The sequence below is a fragment of the Lagopus leucura genome, unplaced genomic scaffold (assembly GCF_019238085.1).
Source record: "Lagopus leucura isolate 7727_CA_CO unplaced genomic scaffold, USGS_WTPT01 Super-Scaffold_100014, whole genome shotgun sequence".
Taxonomy (NCBI): domain Eukaryota; kingdom Metazoa; phylum Chordata; class Aves; order Galliformes; family Phasianidae; genus Lagopus; species Lagopus leucura.
Genome location: NW_024962268.1, coordinates 4,306,637 through 4,329,592, shown reverse-complemented (window position 1 = coordinate 4,329,592; position 22,956 = coordinate 4,306,637). Strand labels below are relative to the sequence as shown.

General features: G+C 36.5%; 1 protein-coding gene across 1 annotated transcript in view; it reads right to left on the bottom strand.

Annotated features, from left to right (window-relative positions):
• Positions 1-1,323: 1,323 nt before the first annotated feature.
• Positions 1,324-22,956, bottom strand: part of SCAMP1 (secretory carrier membrane protein 1) — a 41,413-nt gene continuing 19,780 nt past the window's right edge. Inside the window, exons 3-9 of the mRNA XM_042875197.1 lie at positions 20,076-20,174; positions 19,711-19,822; positions 16,471-16,599; positions 11,711-11,870; positions 9,764-9,865; positions 5,621-5,738; positions 1,324-4,367 (exon numbers count right to left, since the gene is read on the bottom strand). Of these exons, the coding sequence (XP_042731131.1) occupies positions 4,203-4,367; positions 5,621-5,738; positions 9,764-9,865; positions 11,711-11,870; positions 16,471-16,599; positions 19,711-19,822; positions 20,076-20,174 (885 nt within the window). The 3' untranslated portion in view covers positions 1,324-4,202. The remainder of the gene's footprint in view (positions 4,368-5,620; positions 5,739-9,763; positions 9,866-11,710; positions 11,871-16,470; positions 16,600-19,710; positions 19,823-20,075; positions 20,175-22,956) is intronic.

Sequence of the window (22,956 nt, the reverse complement as noted above, 5' to 3'; positions counted from 1 at the left end):
TAAGGACAGAGCCCAACAAAAGCAGGGCCTGGCAGCAACACACAGCACAGCCACGCTCCACAGAAAGAAAAGCTGTGGCAACCCAGCTACATTAGGTTGAGCCATGGTTTATTTGTGGTACTGTTTATCTGTTCTTGAGTCACCACTATGTACATTTATTAGCACGAAATATGTACCTAATGTGTTATTTTTCTGAATCTAAATTTCAATTAAAATGTGAGTTTTTGATCTGTAACAGGAGCATGACTATCTTAATTCAAACATATCAGGTATGTTTAGCCAGAGCAAGTTTTCTTTAACTGTAGCTTTAATAGCATTTAAGAACCCAGCCCAGTGATTTTGTTAGTGTTTTAGTTTTCTGACTAACAATTACTGATCAAAAAGTATGTGATTTGAAATTGTACCTATACATTATACAGTACAGTCGCATTAAAGAGACTCTCTAATTAAAAACATGTCTGACGTGATTTTTATTTTGCAACTAAAGCACTGCCACTCCTTTCTCGTGAAAAAGTGGGTAGTGGGAGGCGTGCAGACAAAGTTTAGAACAAAAACTGCTCAGTCACAGACTTTTAAATTACACTTGCTTTAATGTGCATATTTTTCACCTGCAACTTGACAAACAATGAAGAGCATGTTGCTCTCTAAGCAAATTTATGGAAGAACCAGAAGCAAGGCTTTTACTAGTTGAAACAGAAGTCAGGATGTCCATTTTCTTTGATAGTTACTGAGGTCTGATTACATTAATTAATTAAGCTTCTGACACTTTCTAAGCTTGCAGGAAGTAGCTTATGGTGAAAGACCTGAAGCATTTTCCTTGACTTTTGGAAATCTAAAGCCCAAACAAATTCAGGGACAGGTGCCGCTCAGTGCATCACTACTTTAAACATCCCTGTGGATTTCAAAGCAGGTGTGTGCATACGCACAGTCCCTTACGTAAGGTGTTCAAAACCTGTTCCTCTACTGCTGCCACTGCCGCCCGAGATCATTAAGCTACAAAGACACAGGTCAAGCTGATGAACACCTTCACTACTTAATGATGTACACGTGTGCCAGCATCTTCAAAGTCTTGTATCTGCCACCCTCTCCCAGAATAATCCTGGCTGTGCCTGAGCACTGTTCTCTGTACTGATACCACAGACGTATAGATAAACTCATGTTTTGTTTCCCATTCAAATAAAACCCAGAAATACATTCAGTACAAAAGAGGTGGTGTTACAGGTGACATCACAGGAAAAAAACGACTGGTAGCACCTAGTGAATAAAAGACCAAGACACAGCAGTGACACGTGTCGACTCAATCAAAATTAGGAAAACAAGCAGTACCAAACCAATGCTGCTTTCAGCAACTTCATTTTACTTTCAATAACGTTTCAGGATTCAATGGATAGCCACAGAATTTCATTCAGTAATGACAAAACATGTTTAGATTTTGACTCTCTACCTATCTAGCACAAGGAAGCAGGCTGCAAGTATTTGAGAATGTTTCTTATAATATCTGAGTTGGCTGTTCTGATTATCCTAATGTATAACTTCAATAGTGGGCATCTTTCCCATTTCAGCATAATTAAAGCATTTATATACAGAATTACAAAAGGCAAGTGAGATTTTTACATAGATCAGCCGCCTCACATGTCATCCTGAATTCTGAAAGAACAGACTATTTTGTTCAAAACTATACAGAGCAAAAATCCCAGAAAAAAGTTGTTTTTTTTTTTATTCTGTGACACCGTGTTAATACAATAAATATACAAAACTTCTGAACAGCTCAGACATGCAACAGAGGGACAGGAGTGTATTCGTAGAGAATCATGACATTCACCAGGATGACAGAGCATTGTTAGTAATTTACAAAATATACAAACATCCCCATGATAAATACTCCTATATTACGTATCAATGACTACTGACATTCCAGTGTTTAAACTTCATACTCTGTACTCAATTTGTCACAATACTACAAAATGACAAGTGGGTGCCATAGTCTGGTAATTAGTAAGAGGCTGAAATATCATTTTATTTGGGTAAAAGTATTTTAACCAACATCGGCCTTCTGTTGCCAAAGGTAAACTCAAACTTCTTCCTCCCTTTTGGGCTGCAAAGCATTAGATTTCTGGTTTAAAAGCTCCCATAACTGCCTCTTGAATTTTGCTTACCAGGTTTAGATCCATATATTCAGCCCAGCACATTACAAATCGACACCCAGCCTACACTGAACATTCTCATTGACATTTAAACATTTGGCAAAATATGCCTGCCAAATTCAGGTTTTTATACCTAAATGTATATCTTTTCCCTATTATATTCAGGTAATTTGTATTATGCATTCTTCAGCTTAAAGCAAGGATTATGTCACTGGGATTCAAATCCGAGGGAGATCCAAGACAACTACTTAAATTTAGATTCAAAATAATCCGTATTACAGCTCCTGAACAGAACTGCCAAGTCAAATGTGAAGGATTTTGAAAAGAACAACTTTGATGCACAGCTGCTAGAAGTGTAGACCCCATCTCAGCAGAAAATGAAGACCTGTCTGAAAAGCTTTTATTAACATCCCACACAGATTTAAGTTCAAGGCTAACCTATTCACTACTGTAAAATTTTAGAGCCCCTATTAGATAGAACATTTAAATTGCTTTTAACATTGTGATTCAAAGAATATTTAGATGATAGCATATTATTATTATTAAACTTCTGTGTAGGTAAAACTGCTACATTTATCCAAACTCAAGTTGGATTTAAAGAAGTCAGTAAAATAAAGACGACTAATTACTACAGCTAATGGTAGTACTCATCAAGGAATTAAGTTAATAGCACTAAAAAATAGAAAGTTTATGTTATTATAAATACACTGTATGAGAAAGATTTAATCGGTCAGCATGGAGGGGCCGCAGAAACTTCTGGCTCAATCTTGCCAAAAGTGATTCACACGTTAAGAGCTGAAAAAATTTCATCCACAATAAAATTACACTACAGGTCATGGGATGATGTTCTGCTTTCATTTTCTAAAACAAAGCTTAAAAAATAGTCCAAACATTATGCTCATGAGCCAAATCAAGGAACTCTAAGTAACCTTCAAAGGACAAATCCATCACTTTATAATTAAAGACCTGATTAAACTTTAGAACAATACAATGGCACATCCCATTACTGACTGTTCTGTTCCTCAGCAACCGTTCAATCTTTTCGGCCTTCAGCTCAATGACGTTGTGAAAGATGAATAGTTTTCACTTTTTCAGTTTGAAACAGGAAGCTCTTCCAAGTGTAAATCACAGAGATGGCTGAGTTATGTTAAAATGCATTCAAGTATCTGTAATGCCATTGCTTAGAAAGATTCATCTTAGACAATATTATTGTAAGAAAATTAAATACTGTGTATTTATATTTTTGGACAAGCAGTAAACAGAGTGACTGACAAGGCTAGAGATTCAGTACCACTGTTCAACACAAACCACACTAAAAAAAAAAAATCTAAGGATCCCCAAAACAAAAATACCACTGCAGGTCAATGAGGAGAGCTAAACAAGAAACTAGTGTTCTAAACATCAATATCTGTTCTTTTCCAGCAAAATTATTACCTCAAGAAAGAAATACTGAAATAAAAAACATAGTATATAATCATTTATGTCTGTGATTGTAACCGTTAGCTAACTTTCTTAACTTGTACACTGCATTAGACATTCCGTTACAAAGAATGTTTATGCATCATTGTCGTTTCTCACAGGAAGAGAATACTCCATGAAAATAGATAAAACGAATGCTATAAAATGGTGCAAGTAAATTCTGGACCAAAACATGATTTCAGTATGATCAGATAACTCAACAGCATTCATGAAAATTTACAGGTTTATATCAAAAGACTTACCCTAAAAAATTTGAAGAATTTATCAAATTCCTAATATATTTATTTGATAATTAGATACCATTGTCCAATATGAGGCTAATTGTTGGAACTACTTATCTCCCATAAAATACAGAGGGCTTTACATCATAGATAGAAACTTCTAAAAGAAGGGCAAAGAATATGCTTTCAAAATAAATAAATTCATAATAGAACAAAACTAACATTTCCCATTTTACCCATGCACAGCTGGAGAAAAGACAAACATGCTGTGTTAATTTTATTCTAGGCTTTTAGGAAACAGAATAAATGACCTGAAAATAAAGCACAAAGAGAACCGCAACAATTTCTTTTATTTCCTCTACATTCGGTTACCCTTGAATGCATTCTGAGCTGCACTGGTTGCTGCTGTCGATGCGGCGTTGGCTGCAGCAGTCTGTACAGTTTTGTTGGACATCACCCCTGTTGCAAACTCTTGCTGTGCTTTCTCAAAACTAGCACCAGTTGTGCGGTAGAGACCATGAACCTAGGAACATGGGAAAGCAGTCACAGTTACGAACTTTCCATTGCATTGGTAGAGTAACAGCAAAGGAGAGCTGTGCAGGAGAGAAATCTCACTTTATGTTCAGAAGGATCTGGAAATGAGTCAGACTGCTCCTACACGAGGTTCTACAGATTTTGATTGCCCTGCTCTACAATTTGATCACATGGATTTCTGTTACACTTTCACAGGGGTCTTTCAAAAGGTCTTTATCTTTTCTAATACTCACTTTCTAAAATAATGTATTTAAGTATGCAAAACAGGCTGTATTCTTAGTAGTACACAGGGACACGGCTTGCAAAACCTTACGTCTCAATTTGCCTACAATTTAGCATACTCATTGAAAGTGAATGTCCATGTTAAAAGAAGAAGCTGAAAACAAAGCCAAAGAAGTAGTGCCACTGTGCCAATAACAATCTGAAAAGCTTTGTTCTACATCAATCTTTAGAAAAACAAATCTCTAATTTACATGCTTATAAGAATCTATTAAGCTAAGCTATTAATGAGTGTAGTTCAAAATAACTTAGCAATGTAGATATGCATCTGCTAGCATGATGCCCAACAGGTCTGCATAATAAGCAGAGATTATAACCATATGGCTTACAAACTCTTCAAACAATACAGCTTACGATTTATAATACAAAAACAAAATCCTGAGAAACCTTCAATTACCTGAGAACTAAAATTAGATCTCAATTTTAGATTCGTATTCACTCAAGTCTTTAAATAGTTGATAAAGTTGTTAAATAGTATTATAAAGATATTTCCATTACACACAGCAGACAAATTGATGTTGTAACTTTTTTCCTATGTTAGAAATGTGACTATTTTTCATTTGTGAAGCTATACCCTGTCACATCTGAGCATGCTGAGCATGCAGGCTTTCTGAAAGAATGCAGATGCAGAGACAAAAAAAAAAAAAAAAACAAAAAACAACCAACCCTGTTCTACATATTTCTTGATTCCTTCTCCTGTACCTCCGTATTTATGGAGAAAAGAAATAATGAGAGGTTGACATCTCTAGGCTATCCTTAACATTTCTGACTCATGCCTGAGGGACAGAGTAGTTTCGCTATGTGAAAATCATTAAACATAGGAGTAAGGTAGATAGTACTACAGAAGCACAGCAGACCTCCCAAGAATATCACATCATCAACCCCTGCTTTGTGACTGTGTGCCACTCTCAAACAAATTCCAGGCCAAACACAGAAAGCAGAGAAGTGGAATAAACAGCTTACCTTTTTAAACATAACTAATGAGATCACAGCAGATGCTGTGAAAAGTGCAGCTATGATGATCATCATAATGCCAACAGGAATACTCTTATTAAGACCAGTAAGAGACGAAATCCATCCACTGAAGGAAGAAAAAGAAAAACACTAAACTTTACTTGAACAGTACAGGAACCATTCATCCACGTCAGAGGGAAGCTAGATAAACTCCTGGTTCTAGTCAACTCCAAAAAGTTTTGAAAGGAAATTCAGAAAAATTGCCAACGAGAACATTTCTGTATTGTAGCCAGTTTTTACAGCTACATTCCTACTTTGTCAGGAAAACTTCAGTATAAGTCAAGAAATTAAAGAAATGTCAGAGTAGTTTATCAATCTTGGTTACCCTTGGTCATAATATCAGTTCAGATTGATTTAAAACTGCATGACTTTGTGAAAAAGTCACTTTAAAAAACTCTTAAAATTTCTTTTAAAACAACACAAAAATATACTATACATACATCCTGTATGTGGGAAGATTTACTGAGCTATATCCACAGAGTGAAGTTTCTCAACTGGTGTTAGTATGATAATTTATTAAAGTAGAAAGCTTTATCTAATAAATCAATTAACACAAAAGTCATATTAACTACTCATTCTCTACTTTAAACATTATTATTTTTTAACTGTAACATCAACAGCGAAGAACAATACCAAACCTTTAAACCACAAAAAAGCAGGCTGCCTTAAGAAAAACAGAACATCAAGATGGAAGATTCTTCCAATTAAGAGAGCAAATCAATTCTGTAAATCTTCAAAACACTAAAATTTTCCTCTACCTGTTTCATACTGCTCTGATTCCCTATGCCCAACTGGACTCTACTACAAATCCCCAAAGTCTGAACTGTAAACAGCATCTTCTGATCTGGCTACTTTTTATACTCATCTTGCAAAGCATGATCCCTAGAAGCATATTCCACACTAGGAAAGCGGCCCCTACAAAATTACTTTATTTTTCTCACGTCAATCATGGTATCTACAAAAAAGGAACACAATAAATTTGAGAGCAAAAAAATAATGAAACAGGACTTTTCATTATGCTCCAGTTTAAAGCAGTATTGTTTTGGCTGCTGTACAAGTGTTTGGAGATTAGTTGCAAAATATCGCTGATATAGAAAAATATCATTACCCAAATACTGTACTGCCAGTCACAGCATTCCATGCTATCAACTGGCTACTGCAATCATGCTTTTAGCTAGCTCTGATTTGCTGAGGATTTTTTGCAGGAATGGTAACAATTCCCAATAATTTTTAAACGTAAAATTCAAGTATTGTGAACTCCTCATGATTCAGGTGAGAACAGTTAGAGATTTACTACTGCCCCTGGACTATCACAAGTTCATGGGGTCAGACAGGATCCACCTGAGGATGCTGAAGGAGCTGGCAGAGGTTACTGCCAAGCTGCTTTCCAACATCTATCAACATTCCTAGTCAACCAGAGAGGTTCCAGGGGACTAGAGGCTTAAAATGTGATGCCCATCTACAAGAAGCATCATAAGGAGTACTTGGAGAACTACAGGCCTGTCAGCCTGACCTCAGTGATAAGGAAAGTTATGGAACAGATCATCTTGAGTGAGATCACATGGCACATGCAGGAAAACCAGCCATCAGGCCCAGGCAGCATGGGTTCATGTAAGGCAGGTCCTGCTTGATCAACATGATCTCTTTCTATGATTGAGTGACCCACCTGATGAATAAGGAAAGGTGAGGAAAAGGCTGTTGACATAGTCTACACAGACTTCAGGAAAGCCTTGACACTGTCTCCCACAGTATGCCCCAAGAGAAACTGGCAGCCCATGGCTTGGACAGGTATATTCTTCACTGGGTAAACAGATAGCTGGAGAGCCGGGCCCTGAGAGTGGTGATGAATGGAATTAAATCCAGCTGTGACTGGTCACAAGTGTGTGTTCCCCTGGGGTTGGTACTGGGGCCTGTCCTGTTTAATATCTTTATTGATGACCTGGATGAGGGCACTGAGTGCACCCTCAGTAAGTTTGCACATGACACCAAGCTGGGAGGAAGCATCAACCTGCCTGGGGGTAGGGAGGCCCTGAAAAGGGATCTGGACAGGCTGGATCTCAGGGCTGAGGCCACTGGGATGGAGTTCAACAAGTGCCGAGTCCTGCACTTTGGCCACAACAACCCCAGGCAATGCCACAGGCTTGGGGCAGAGTGGCTGGGAGACTGCGGAGAAGAAACGAATCCAGGGGTGTTGGTTGATTCTCGGCTGAACACGAGCCAGCAGTGTACTGAGGTGGCCAAGGGGGCCAATAGCATCCAGGCCTATATCAGAAATAGTGATGTCAGCAGGAGCAAGGAAGTGATCATCCCTCTGTACAGAGCACGGGTGAGGCCACACTTTGAACAGTGTGTTTGGGGCCCCTCACTACAAGAAAGAAATGGAGGTCCTGGAGCATGTCCAGAGAAGGGCAACAAAGCTGGTGAGGGGTCTGGAGCACAAGTCTTACAAGGAGTGGCCGAGAGAACATGGATTATTTAGTCTGGAGAAGAGGAGGTTCAGGGGAGACATTATAGTTCTCTATAACTACCTGAAAGGAGATTGTGATGAGATAGGGGTTGACCTCTTCTCCCATCTAACTAGCTGTAGGGATAGAGGGAATGGTTGGATGTTAGGAAAAACTTCTCCATAAGGGTGGTCAGGAGCTGGAATGGGCTGCTCAGGGAAGCAGGTGAGTCACTGTCCCTGGAGGTGTTCAAGAAAAGTTTCTATGTTGTACTAAGGTTTAGTAGAGAAATACTGATAGTAGGTGGGTGGTTGGTTTGGATGACCTTGAAACTTTTCCAACCTTGGTGATTCTATGACTCGGTGGACTTTCAAATTAAAGCTTATATACATAGGTGGTTCCAAAAGTGATAGCTCCTACTCATTTCCATGGAAACTACAGCAGCTATAAGGAGCACAGCACAATTTGATAGTGCAAATTCTTAGCTAAAAAGCACTATTTTTCAACACGGTCACCATCTTTAGCTATGCACTTTCACCAGCCATGAACAAGAGCTGCATAGCACATTTGTAAAAATCTGCACCCCAGTGGAGGTGATCAGGTGGCAGTTGCCATTGATGAAATGCACTGCCACTTCCTCACTGTGCACACATCCACTGTTTGGTCTCCGTAAACATTCAGCAAGTGTCAATGACTGTCAATGGGTGTAACTTTTTTTTGTGTAGAGGAATTCAACGACACACCTTTGCACCATACACACGTCCATGTCAGATGCCACTTTGCAGACTATCCCTCTGCTGCCATCTGTCACACAACAACAAAACGTAACAGAATACCGGTGTGAAGTTTCAGCGTCTACTGCCATACCACCAACATTTGCCTCTGATGTCGACCAACATAATAAAATAGGAGACGTTAACCTCAGAGCAGCCTTGCATTAATGTGCAGCAAAAAGAAAAATTAACTACTACAGAATACGCAGTTGTCTTAGACATTTGAGCTTTTCAAACAATACCAAAAATCACACAGAATCACAAAGAATTGCAGGGGTTGGAATGGACCTCAAGAGTCCAAACCCTCTGCAAAAGCAGGTACCCTACAGTAAGTTGCACAGGTAGGTGTCCAGGTGAATCCTGAGAATCTCCAGAGAAGGAAACCTCACAACCTCTCCAGGCATAGACCACTATATGCTCCCAAACACCACACTGACTCATTCTGCAAGTTTCAGTAAATTTCATTAGCAAGTGTTAAACATGAAATAACAACAAATAACTAACAACAATAACAAAAAAAGCAAACAGCATACTATTATGTCTAAATTACTCTAATTTTCTCTGTGTTTTCTTTCCTTATTCTAAGCATGTAACACCTCCATATACCACTAAAACATAGCAGAAAGTATAAAAGTAGTTCAGATTTGTGTACATTAAACAGCAAAACTCTGTACAGCCCAGTAACAGAAGTACCTCACACTCCTGGGATATCTTTCACTTAAGCTTTTCTGAGTGCCAAATGTAACAATTCTAGTAAAAACAATATATGTGTGTAGATGTATATATATATATATATATACACACACAAAACCACAGACTACACTGCAGGTGCTATATCAAATATGTTTGTCATACTTAGAAAATAGAATACTCACCAGTTTCCCCATCTTTGAAATCCTGCAGCTTGAAGTACATGTACAGCAAACTGACAGATATACACAAAGAAGAACACAAAGAACCTGAATGAACTGTCACTCCTGAAAGAGGGGGAAAAAAAAGAATGTAATGCAGCCAGGAAATAAAGGACTTCTGACAAACCACTATACTATAAAAAAAAAAAATCTGCATTTACTATATGAAAACTATTTTGAATTATTGATTATGACCTCAAGTATTGCTGATTCTGTGATTTGTGTTTATTTACAAGAGTTTTCCTCTTTAATACAGTATCTTTGCCTCTTGCATCTCTTCAAGAGGTGCAAATACCAGCAAGGTGCTACTCCTTTGTGTTTTGTTCAGCACAAAGCAGGGTCTCTTAAAGTAAACACAGAAGTTCTGCCACAGTGAATGCAGAACAGAACTTTGAAATTCACAGTACTGGCAGTGTTGTACAAAAATCTTTTACTTGAAATAAAATAAAATCTAATTCGGAATTATGGAGATATAATGCAGATCACAGTACTGAAGCAATTGCTGTTTAAAAGCAAAATATACAATTATGCTTGTTGTTTAAATTCTAAAATACCAACTTGACAAGGAGTGAAGTGTCAACAGCCTGTCCAAAAAAATCCAAATCCAAATGAACAGATAAAGCCTCAATGAAGATCTCAAAACTAGGGACGAATTGACATGCTTGCTCCTGAAGTTCCAAATAAAGTAAAAGTCACTTAGTTAAGATACCAACTAAGAATATGCAATCAGGTTTTGCTAGCAGGAACACTTCTTGTGGAGGGAATGTTTTCATTACTACTGATTCAATACTTTCAGTTCAGTAAGTACTGCCTTCAGCTGTTCAGCACAAAAAGAAAGTATAAAAGTTGAGTAATTGTCTTCCAAACAACTAAGAAATGCTATAGATTTACTAGATCTAAAACCCTAGAAGAGAATGCGACACTGAATTCCTCCAGCAAATCAGGAATAACAATTATTTATAAATCATCACTATGTCAGATCTATAACCAGTTAAAGCTACCACTTCTCTAGTGCTCTCAAGAAGACTGGGTTCTACAAAAACGAAAAGAAACCCAACCAGTTATTATTTACATCATGCATTCTGGTATTATTGTTTGTTACAAAAAACAAGTTGACCGGAGAAAATGTAGTTTAAGCTACACAAATCTTCAAAGATAAGTAGGTACAACAGCATTTCCTTGGTTATCAAAAAGAAACATGTAATTTAGCCTACACTGCAATTTGCGGCTATAAATCTTTAATTTAAGTGTATTTAATCTGACAATATTCTGATTCAATTCAATGTAAAAATCAATTTAAAAAATATTCTAAGAGCAAGAAAACTCAAACTGTTTCAATCAACATGAGAAAGTTCAATTTTGCAACCATTCTGTTTTTCAACACTGATGCATTTCAAGATTGTGACGCCTACCAAATACAGATCAGTAAAAGCTGGAAAAAAAATAATGAAACTTGATTATTAAATGCTAGCTCTACTCAAGCTTAAGAATCTCAGTCTACAATAACTTCAGGCATTTCAGGCCACTGGACAATAAAAAATGAAGTGCAGGTTTCATAAATTTCACTTAAGAAGCCAAAAATTTAAGAACCTTTAACTGCAGATCTACTCAGGTGCAAAGGGATAGAAATACACTGAGAATTTTGCTTAAAATTGTTACCAGCCCAAAAGAAAAAAGTTATTACTATGTCAGTGGTAGAAACGGTAAATATTTAAAGGATGTTCCATGATATTTCTAAGTACTGCTGTTTATATTTGAAATACAGAAATTAAATTAATGGCAGACATACTGTTTGTTTCTAATGAAGTCAGATTAAAGAACCATCCTAATCACAAAAATGCTAAAATGTTAGTGCATTTCTACAAGTAGAATATTTAAGAAATGTATTACAAGTCAAGATGAGGTTTTTACCTGAAGGCTCCGTAAAGTGGTCTGTACCAGCAGACAAAAGAACAAGGTGTAAAAAGCAAGAACCAGAGGATACTCAATCCAAAATCAACACCTCGAGTAGCATCAACATAAAACCAGGCCAAACATCCAAAGATATTAAGAAACAGTGTCACTGTATGGACTGCAGAAGCACAAGTAAAAAAAAAGTCTTAATTAAATTATGGTCATGTATGAAAAGATTAACTGTTAAAGCAATACCCAAAACACTAAACATGCTGTAAATAAAACATCCTCTCTGCAATAATCCAACTGATTTTTATACAGTAACTTTCAGGTAAAGTCAACATTCCCAAGTGAAAGCACTGAATGAAAGAAATCAAGTCTTAACAGGTATATGGTGAAGATAAAACGCTTACAACTAAAAGGGTGAAGAAAAAAGTTTTTACAGCAGTAATGGATGATTCTTCTACTATACCTACTTGACTATGTACATATGCACTCAATAGGCTGTTTACATTCTCTTAGGTAAGGCAAGTAAATAAATGCAGTGTATCAGCCTTAATATTAAAATACATTTCCACTGCTTTACTATATATTTATAAAGACAATGCTACAAGCGATGCAAAATATATTAAAAATTAGCATTAGACATGCTCTAATTTGAAAGGAACTTTCAACATATAACCTAAATATAAAATACATCAAATATATTTTTACCAAAAGCTATCTGTCTTACATGTAGTAGAGCAAAATACTCTACTTTGAAAATACACTGATCCATAAAACATAATCACGTGACAGGTTAGAATTTCAACTGAAGGAAATGCACTGGCATTCTGACAGTTATTTCAAAAATACTTTTCTCCTGGAACAAAAAACACAGCAGTAGTAAGAAATATTACATTATGAAAATATTTTCATAGTACCTGATTATGAAACACTTCCATAGTATCTGGCATAGAAATTATTTTTTTTTCTGGATACTAAGAAGATAAAAATGAATTTCTGTGCCTGCTCAGCAGCACCCAGTGATTCAGCAGTGATTCTACCGGCTCACTGTAAAATGTGCAGCACTCTCTTAATTAAGAGTATGCAAACAATGCTGCAAGAAGCTGCTTACGAGAAATTTGAGTTATTCTACTGTAAGGTAAGTTCAACAGAAGAACTGGTAAGATTGCAAAGATTCTGAAAATAGTCTTCAAAGCTTTTTGCTTCATTCCCTCTCAATCAGTGCTTTAAGCAAGCCTTAAATCAACTTACTAGGGAAAAAAAAAAAAAGTGGATAAACAAAATGCCTACATTACTGCACCAAAAATAAAGGAACTCAAAATATCTTCCTCAGAAAAGTCCTTCTTTCAGAGTCACCAAAACCAGAAAACATCATACTTTTAAATAAAGTGCGCTTAATTCATTTACATATCTTAGCACTGTTCTGATAAACTCACGTTAGAATTCTGGTGTGTACTCATCAGGAAGCACAACAAATGATACAAACTCTTACTATACTTCCATAAATATGAGAAAACTATCTCAGGGGGTAGTCTTTTTCTTCTTTCTAGACAATACTGGAAAACAGGAAGATCTCCTTGATTACTGGAAGCATTTGTTACTAGATGCAATTGTTCTGAGAGCTAATGCCTTCACACAAACACTGTGGGAGTAGGCAGGTGTTTCCAAGTTCCGTGCAACAGTTCTAAAAATATTCTACCTCCTCAAAGACAACTGCGAGGGCTGAAATTACTTCAGTGTTTGGCACAACTCTGCACTCATCCAACAACTGTGACAATGAAGTCCTCATTGGGATACAAGGCAAAAAAATACGCTTTTCCCCCAGGAACCAGCTGGGCTGCCACCCTTTAACAGCATGGCTTGACGTGAATGAGATGTCTACGGAGAATTTTGAAGACACAAGTTAGCTTAAAATTGAGCTTAGACTTTCATTCCTTGTCTGTTCTGCTCTTTCTGGAAAGGGGTGGGGGACATCTGCACACACACCTTAAGAATGACAAATATTTGCCATAGGAATAAAACAGGCTTTGATCAGCACAAGATGATTTTCACTTTCAAAATTCACCCAAACAGAAGCTTAGAAAAAAAAAGAATGTCCCTCAATACACAGCCCACTGGCCAACCAACACAACTCATGGATGTGCTGCTCTTCCTGAATGGGCTTATGACAACAACAGTCACCACGCACCATCACAAAACCATGAGTGGACAACACCAAGCTATTGCAAAAAAAAACCCCAAGAATTGTTAATAGTGTACAGGAGTATGAGCATATACTATCAGAAGTATGACATTTTTTTTCCTTCTATACGCAATACACTAAGACTTCATCTAAAATATTGGATCTAGTCCACACTGTCCAATTCTAGATGCTATATAATAAAAATGCCATAATAATTTGAAGTGGACCAAATAGCAAATCTGTAAGATATCAACAGATCTTACATCAATCAGAACTCTAGAAAACATGACCAACAAAGAACGGTTGAGTGAACTATGCTACTTCAATTGAAAAAAAAAAAAACTAAAGGAGACACATGGTCTTTTGTAACAACAATAGATGGCACAGGTAAGATCATTGACAGCACTGGAGAATTAAATTACATACTTGGAAACATCATCTAATGATAAAGACAGCAACACTAGAGCATGCTTGGAAGGAGCTTATGAAGTGCCCACACTTGAAGATATCAGGAAATGCCAAAACAAAACATGAACGCAGATGAATACACACTACTGATTGTATCCTCAGACAGAGAATGGATGAGACAAAAGAAATCTAAATAGGAAAATATCACATAATTTGACACCTTAAGAGTATACTTCCACTATCATCTGTAGTTTACATCATTTGCCTTCAAAAATCTCGTCACAGGAAAAATTCAAACAAAAACAAGAAACCAAGCCAAATGCCATAATGCTTTCCATAAGACTAAAGAGATCTTCAGTTCTTAAACTTTAAATAAGAAAAATTCCTTGAAAACTAACACTGTTCTTTTTGCACATGCAATTGTGCTGTGGGGAGTGTAACTAGAAAATAGGTTTCTGAGCCAAAAAAAAATTTGGTGTCAGGAAGTGATCAAAAAACAAGACATTTCACTTCTAGCAACATTTAAAAACAGATTTAAAAACTAGTGCCCACTGTCACAGAGAAAGAAAAACTGCAATTTCATCTGCAAGTCACCAAAACAGCAGTGGCAGCAAAAAAGAGTACAGAAACAAACCACTGGCAGCTGACAGAAGCCATTACCATGTAACTGCTATAGTCCAAAAACAAGGGGAAGCACACAGTGAAAAAAGAAAAAGGGGTGGCTCTTTCCAGGAAGAAAAAAAGATACGTGCAAAGAAAAAAACACATCAAGAAATCAGAGGACTCTGACTTCTGGTGGAAGCAGAGAAAATAGGGATGAATTCACAGGAATAAGGATACAAGCAGGTTTGTATTCTCACAAGATAAGGTATGCACAGATCTGAAACAGGTAAAAAAAAGTTTCTTCAGATACTGAAGAAATATTGCCAATCTTGGCCACATAATGGCCAAGAAAAAAGTATTAAAATTGACACTAACCAAACCAACACAGAAACACACACACATTAAATGACATGTTCTTACAGCTGAAAAAAAAGAAAAAAAGAAAAGACAGGAAAACTTTACAAAGTGCAGAGCAGTCAGTCCCAGATTTATCCTTAGGCCTTAAAAGTCCTAGGAAGTTCTGAAAGAGGATGCAGAATAGAAAATACTCGCATCTTAAAATTCTTGAGCCCTTAACCTTTCATTTGATATAAATCTGAAATGCCTGTCTGATTTTTGAGAATGACTAATCATGTGTTCTACCTACAATGGACCTACGTTAATGATTGATGGCCCAGCAATGAAAACAGCAAGCAGGTGTGGAACTGATGAACTGAATTGAATGAGATGGAATTGATTTAATGTTCTCTACTCATTTTACATGTTTCATATACATACTTCAATCATACTAACAGCTGTATGGGAACTGTTAGGTCATGGCCTGAACCAGCAACTGAGAACACCTGGTGGGGGAGCACGGCCCTGAGAGCACAGGTGGAAGCAATTCACCTGTGTAACTGGAAGGCATAAATCATAGCTTCATTCCTCCCTAACCTCATTTAAGGGCTGGCAACCACAAGGGAAGGATCTCTACTTGAAGACTGCATCCTTTGGAGTGTTTGGTGAGCCCTGATCCTTGCAAAGGGGTAGAATGTCATTTGTATATTTGGTTCATTCAGCATTTCTTCAAAACACATTCTCTGAATGAGGGCAACATACGAATAATAATACAAAATAATACTAAAATAATACTAAAACTACACAGAACTGTAAGTATGCACATTAAAGCAAAAGGATATTACACATTTAAAATCACAGTATATTAACACCAACAATGAATTGTGAACCATGTATTGTACATATAGAAATGTACAATTTCTTCATATGCAAACTGATTTTAAAAATAGTAAAATTATTTCTAAGGTAACAAATGGTCAAATATTGGTTTATGATAATAATGAGATTTAAATAGCATACAATATATAATGCAAAACTGCTTTAGGATAAACCTTTTATCCCCAGGGGATTTTCTATGAACTAATACAGTGTTTCTAAAGTCAAAATGAACAAGAAAGTGTCATTTAAATATTTAATTTCTGGATTTTAAAAATATATCACAGATGTTGCAAAAGCCAAAGCAAGAAGCATCATCATCAAGTTTGAATTAGCGATTTGTTTCTTCTTTTAAAAAAATACTTACACATCCACAAGTAGTACATGATCTTTACAGTCTTCTGGAATTCTACAGGAATATCTACAGAGAAGTCCTGGTAGAAACACGGTCCCACTGGAAAGTTCTCAGGAAGAGGTGGCCAGTTATTTTTTCTACCTGCAAATAATAATAATAATTAAAAAAAACAGAAAAATACATTATAATACAAATTCAATCTCTCTACACTAGAAAAAGAGATTATAGATAGCTTGGGCTACCAAAACCCAAGAATTTTATTACCAATCCTAACAAATTTTAGAAATAAGGTATGATGAAATTCAGACAGATCAAGGAAATGAGTGAATTCTATCTATTTTATCTATGTAAATGCCTAAGGAAGCAACTGATAGCTCCTATAGAGTACCAAGAAAAGAAACACTGAAAAAAAAAAACAACAGTAAGTAAGCTTTGGTCAGAAAAACAAATTTTCAACGTTTCTTATCCTCTAAATGCACGTTTCTCCAACATGTGCTATACTCACCTATCATTTTGTTGAATACAAAGGCCAGAGATAGAAAGGCCGTGTTAATTCTCAGAATCCTGGTATTTTTTTACATCTGGATATCTCTAAAACTTTTAACTAGTTCCTAATACAGTTTGTAGTCAAAGTATTGCTTCTAAGCCCACAAAAGTTGAGAAAAGCACCTGTTAAAATACTCTCAACTACAGAAGATGCCCCTACAGAACTAATTACATTGTTATACAAAGATTTCAGACACGGTCAGGACTCAAAGACAACACAATCTTTTATTCCTGCATGCTGATCTATGGGGGTAAACAAATACAGATTAAGAGATCCAGCTAAGATAATTCTAACAAACCTTCACCATAACATTTCAAATCCTGTACACAACAGACATATAAATCACCATATTCAAAAAGGGGGGTTAAAGACAACATTAGAAGTATCTTTATTTGAAATTCTGACAATACTTTGCTTGCAAATTTCATCTTCAACGATAGCTTCCCTAGTTTCACCTAGTAAGAACAGAAAGCTAGCAAATCTTACAAACTTGTATTATGAAATAAATTCTTTCCTCACCCAACAGAAGATGAAGTTGAGAGTTCTGTCCACAGAAGTCCTCAACAGTGAGGATCTGCTGAACAGTCTGCCTCTTTCATTGGAGGTTTTTTCACCTAGGCTTTTAGAGCTGATGATTTATAGTAAGAATGTACAAAAGTTAATAAATTAATATGCCCACTTGTTCTAAAAACTACTGTGGAGTTTCTTCTATGAAAAATATTGATAACAATTCAGATCTTTACTTGGCAATATATGATCGTTTCTCTCAGTTTCAAGAGTAACAGAAAAACTCAGATATCTTCAAATAATTCAAGTTACTAATGATGCTATTTGATATGCTTTTACAAGCCAGTGCCAGTTTTCAACTAAGACTGAAAGACAGCATAGTAAGATGGCTTGATATTTCATGTATCGCTATTCTAAGATAGTCATGTTCCAGTACTGAATCATAAGCAAAGATCTAGGTCAGATTTATTTAATTCAGAACATTACTACCTCAAGACCTGTGAACGTAACTGCACTCATACTGTGGGCACATCACTGAAGACATCCCAGTACACTGATGGATTTTTTAAGACCAGCCAAATGAACAAGCTGAAATAAGAAGCAGTACACTTCAGCCAGCTCACAAGCAATACTGAACAGGACACAAACAGAGAAGACCAAAGATGTGGTATTGAGCAGACCTATCAGACTTTAAGATCTTACAACTGCAGGCCAGCTGTACAAGATGAGTGTCCTAGATATGCAGCCACCATTTTGATCTAAATGCAAATATCCACAGTATTATTACAGAACGCCCTATTCTGCAATCAAGACACCCCTACAGCACTTCCAAAGCAGTTAGAATGAGAGCACAAAAGAAAAAAATAGAAGGAAAAGCGTATTTTTCTCAGTCACAATGCACAACTCATGCTTTGCATCATCTTTTACTTGGGCATTTGCTAAAAATTTAGCATTCTCCTTAAAGCTTTAGGAGCTCTCATTTCTGTTTAGCCTTCTTGAAGAATCCTTTAGTTTCTTACGAGTTCTTTAAGCGCTTCAATGTAAACAACTGAAGCTGGTAAAACAATAAATACCAGCTTAAAAATACTCTGAAACATGCATCAGGTATTAGACTTCTATTCCCTGAAACAGAGATGAAAAGGAATAAAATTGTCACAAAAGACAAAAGAGTGAAGTAATCAATTCAGACCAACAATGCAAGTTACTGAAATTATATGAAGGGTAATACGGAGAAGTAAATGAAAAAATAAACCAAAAAATCATTATGTTGGAGGACAGGTAGAGATTTAATGAAGACAATGAAAAGAGTAAGTACAGAGAAAATAAAAATGGTTTTATGAAGGGAATGTGACTCTTTTCATAAGCAGATCCGAGGGTATACAACATGCTAGAAAACTCCCTGTGAATTTGAATTACTGTGTGATTATACATATAGAGGTGTACAATTCTATTTCCAAAGGAGAAAATAAAACCTCAGAGACTCATGTGAAAATAAAACAGACAGAAATCAAGGTGCAAGTGAAAAGACCACACAAAAGTCAACCTTGCACAAAGTGTTTTGGGTATTCTTATAATTTCAGTCTAAATTTATTCCTTTTGAAAAGGAATAGTATCCTCAGCTAAATCTTCAGTGAGGAGAATATAGCTATCTTCTCAATTGTGAAATTGCAGTATGAAAATTGATGGTATTAAACAGCACAGTTGCAATTTGTGACAAAATGAGATGCAGATCTTGATTATGGATTCTGAAGTTTCGTATCAAAGATTAATACTTTCTTTCTGCTATTTGCATAAATATTATACCCAGAACATACTAAAAGATAAGAAAACGCTACAAAACTGAGATGTTCTAGAGTTATAAATTCAGAGGAGAAAAAAAAAAAAAGGCATTCTACAGATGAGGTTACTTCTGTAAACATTCCACTTCTATTAAATAGAATTGCTTGGAGATTAGAATAAAAATAACTGACAGCTGAGGCTAACATGTAACAAAGGCCACATTTAATATTACTGCTGTGAAAATTTGCACTGTACAAGCCCGTTTTTACTGGATTGTATGAACTGTTTCAAAGGAGGTGAATTTTCCAGAAGAGATTATAAAAACCTTTTCAGATCTGTTTTACAATGTCACTATAAAGCAAAAATGGTTGCTTAGAAGAAATTAAATTCTGCAATTAAAAAACAATTTTCATGCATACCCCCCTGCTGGTTGAGACTCTGCATTTCCCTTTCTCTGCGATCCAGTTCAGCAGCTTTTCTTTCCAATTCTTCTTGACGCTTTAGTAGTTCTGCCTGGGCCAAGGCATGCTCCTGAACAAAACAGACATAATTAGATATTGATTATGTACAAAAATAAATATTCTAAGCCTACCTCACATAATTAAGCATTTCCAGTTCTGCATAAGAGTAACTTTGTGTTGCATGGAGTAACTGCTTATGTTAAAGCAGTATTAATTTTCATAAATCAGCAGGAAAACAATACTTATTTATAGAAGACTGTTCCAGAAGCATGTTACATAATTATATTTAAAAGGAATCTAGTGCCTGAAAGTTATAGACAAACCTTTGCAATTTGAGTGTAAGCAGGTGGTTCTTCTGTTGGTTTCATTATTGCTGGCTGAGTACTGGGTACATTAGGCATTTTCACATTTCCTGGAGGAGCCTAAGAATACAAGAGACAGTTATAGGGAAAGAGTCTCCTATTCTAATAATCATCTTTTCATTAAGTCGGTAAGATTTAACACAACTGTTCTAAAGGAAGTGTTACTGATAAGTTGAAAACCTGATATGCTGCCTGCAATATTTATTACCTTCAGGAAAAACGATAAATAGATTTTATGATGCAGTGTTTTGCTGGTTGTTTTTACACTGCACTACTTGCCACAAGCACACAAAGAATTTTAGTAATTACTAGAAAGTAAATACAATTCTAATTTTGTTCAGAAATGGACATGGGAAAGGACAGTTATTAAGAGAACTGTTGGATTTGCCAGCGATCTCATTCTCAAACATTATGTCGTCTATAGTAATGTCTTCCAGAAGACTTAACAAAGGCCTATACTACCTGCTTACTTGGAGAAACAATCCACTGTATTACATGTTCAAATTCAGGATCTGTAACACATTGTTTAACTATCTCAGTAGCACTTAGTGCAGCATCTGTTTTCAGGTACCTGTGTCTCACGTATTGGTCATTTTCCATTTAAATAACAACAACAAAAAAAAACAGTTTACAAGAATTTTTTTTTAGATGATCAGGGTTGAGTTGTTTTTTGTTTTTTGTTTGTTTTAAAGCTCAGATGGCTGTTTTTCTTTGTATTCCTTTTTGACATCTTTGGCTTTCGCCACATCTCTCATGTCAACCAATGACTATAAATCCCAGGAAATAACTATTGCCTCAAGTTCACATCATAGTAGAGCTACATTTTCATAAAATTCAGCTGATTTTTTTTTTTTTTTTTTTTAATATGCTTGGGGACAAATGTACAATTCACACCTATCTTTGTGTACAGCTTGCAGTATGAAAGACTTTGCTATTCTGTGATCTTGTAAGACACAGAACCATAGTAAGACAGAAATCAGTAACAAAAATATGATGAGGAGTGTGAATAAAATACAAAATATTTGAATCAGAAATCAACTAATACCACTACGGTGGGAAATCATAATCTGGTCCATTTTGTATGCGCTTTTCCCAATCATCTTTTGAAATACACTTCAATACTTTGACGAGAAATCAGCGTGACAAAGGAAATCCCACCTATATATGTAACACTGCAACATCTTAGCAACATAGTTGTTTCCAGCATTTCTAAAGTATCTTTACACATTAGCTTCAAACAAAACGGAGAGATACCAGAGGTCTCATTCTCTTTCAGAAATGGTGACTTAGACTTTTCATCTTATAAAGATTATTCATCATTTTAGGATAACAAATTTGGCTAAAGATTGTTAATACCGCTACTCCTTATGTTGGAGCATTCTTCAACAACAACAACAAAAGGTCTTTTGCGTGAGAACTGTGAAAACCAGGTAACTACCAAGAGTTCTATCTTCTACTTAAACATAAGACTCAGACTCTGCACAAAAACCTACTGAACAAAAACTCCATACATTATGTACAAGAGAGCGGTGCTAAAGACCCCCCTAGAAGTATGACTATTATAGCTTTGCAGCCAAAGTAATCAAAGACCTTGAAAGCATAACCGATAGCAGCTGTCTGCTAGACTATGGACCACCTGCAGCCTCCATAATGATTGCAGCAGCCTTTCAAAGGCACCTGTAATACTTTTTAAAGGTGGATTGGTAGACCAGAAAATATTTGAACAATTAATTGAAAGATGCTTATCCTTTAAAGATACATCATCCAAACAGCCTGCAGTGCTGCTGATGACTGAAACACACATACGCTTGTAAGTAAAGGAACGGTTTTTAATGCTCACTGAAGATGTGCAGGCTCTACTATATGCTAGCTATAATTATCTATACAGCTTTTTGCTGCTTACTATGCATACAAGGACAGCTGTGAAGAAAGTTGGCCACCGAGGTAAAGGCCTGTGCTCCATGGAAAAAAATGAGACGGAAATAGTAATTTGGAGCTGTGGACATGCAGCCTGGAATATTGCTGCACATACACTGACATGGGGTAACAGCTGCCACATCCAGCAGTCTCAGACTGTGGACTCCTCTGGGACTCTCCCTCCACCTGGGAAATTTCCTACTGGTAGAGCCCAGTGCATGCACCTCAATATCCTGAAGGCTCCCTGTTTTAGGCCAATGAATGTTGAATACTGATGGAAGGCTGAACACGTACTCAAGGTTCACAAAAATACACACTCATTCTGAAAACATTAATACGGCCAACTAGCCAGGCAGGGCACTAACTTTCTTAAACAACATCCCCACAGAACACTGACAGGACTATGGTAAAACATAGATGCACACAACAGTGTGCCACTCCTCCCCTCTCAGAAGAAAGAGGAAGTTAATACTGCACACATCACTACCTGGGGGCACGGCCACAGCTACAGGCACCTAGTTCACTCACCCCAGTCTCTCGAGCTGCTGGTTCCCAGACCTTGCAGCATAGAGGCAGCTGAGTGAAATGTTACAGAAAAGTAGTTAAGAGGGGATTTTTTAAAAGCTGCAGTGATTAGATACAGGGTTCTTCCTGTTGACAGACTGCCCCTGTCAGATAAGAAAGCAAGAAAGAAAACAACAAAGCCAAAACCTCTTACGCTTAGATTTTTGTCCTCTGCCTAGCCAATAAAGAACTGGAATCATCTTGAATTCTATGAAAAGCTTTTTCTGAAGTATGACAGCTGTCACTTTTCTTTCCTCTAGTGCGAGGCCAACTGAGGTACATTCCAGTTCATGCTTTAGCAACTTCCCATTTCAGTTTTCTTAATACTCTGCCAAATACTACCTTGATTCCAGCAATTTAT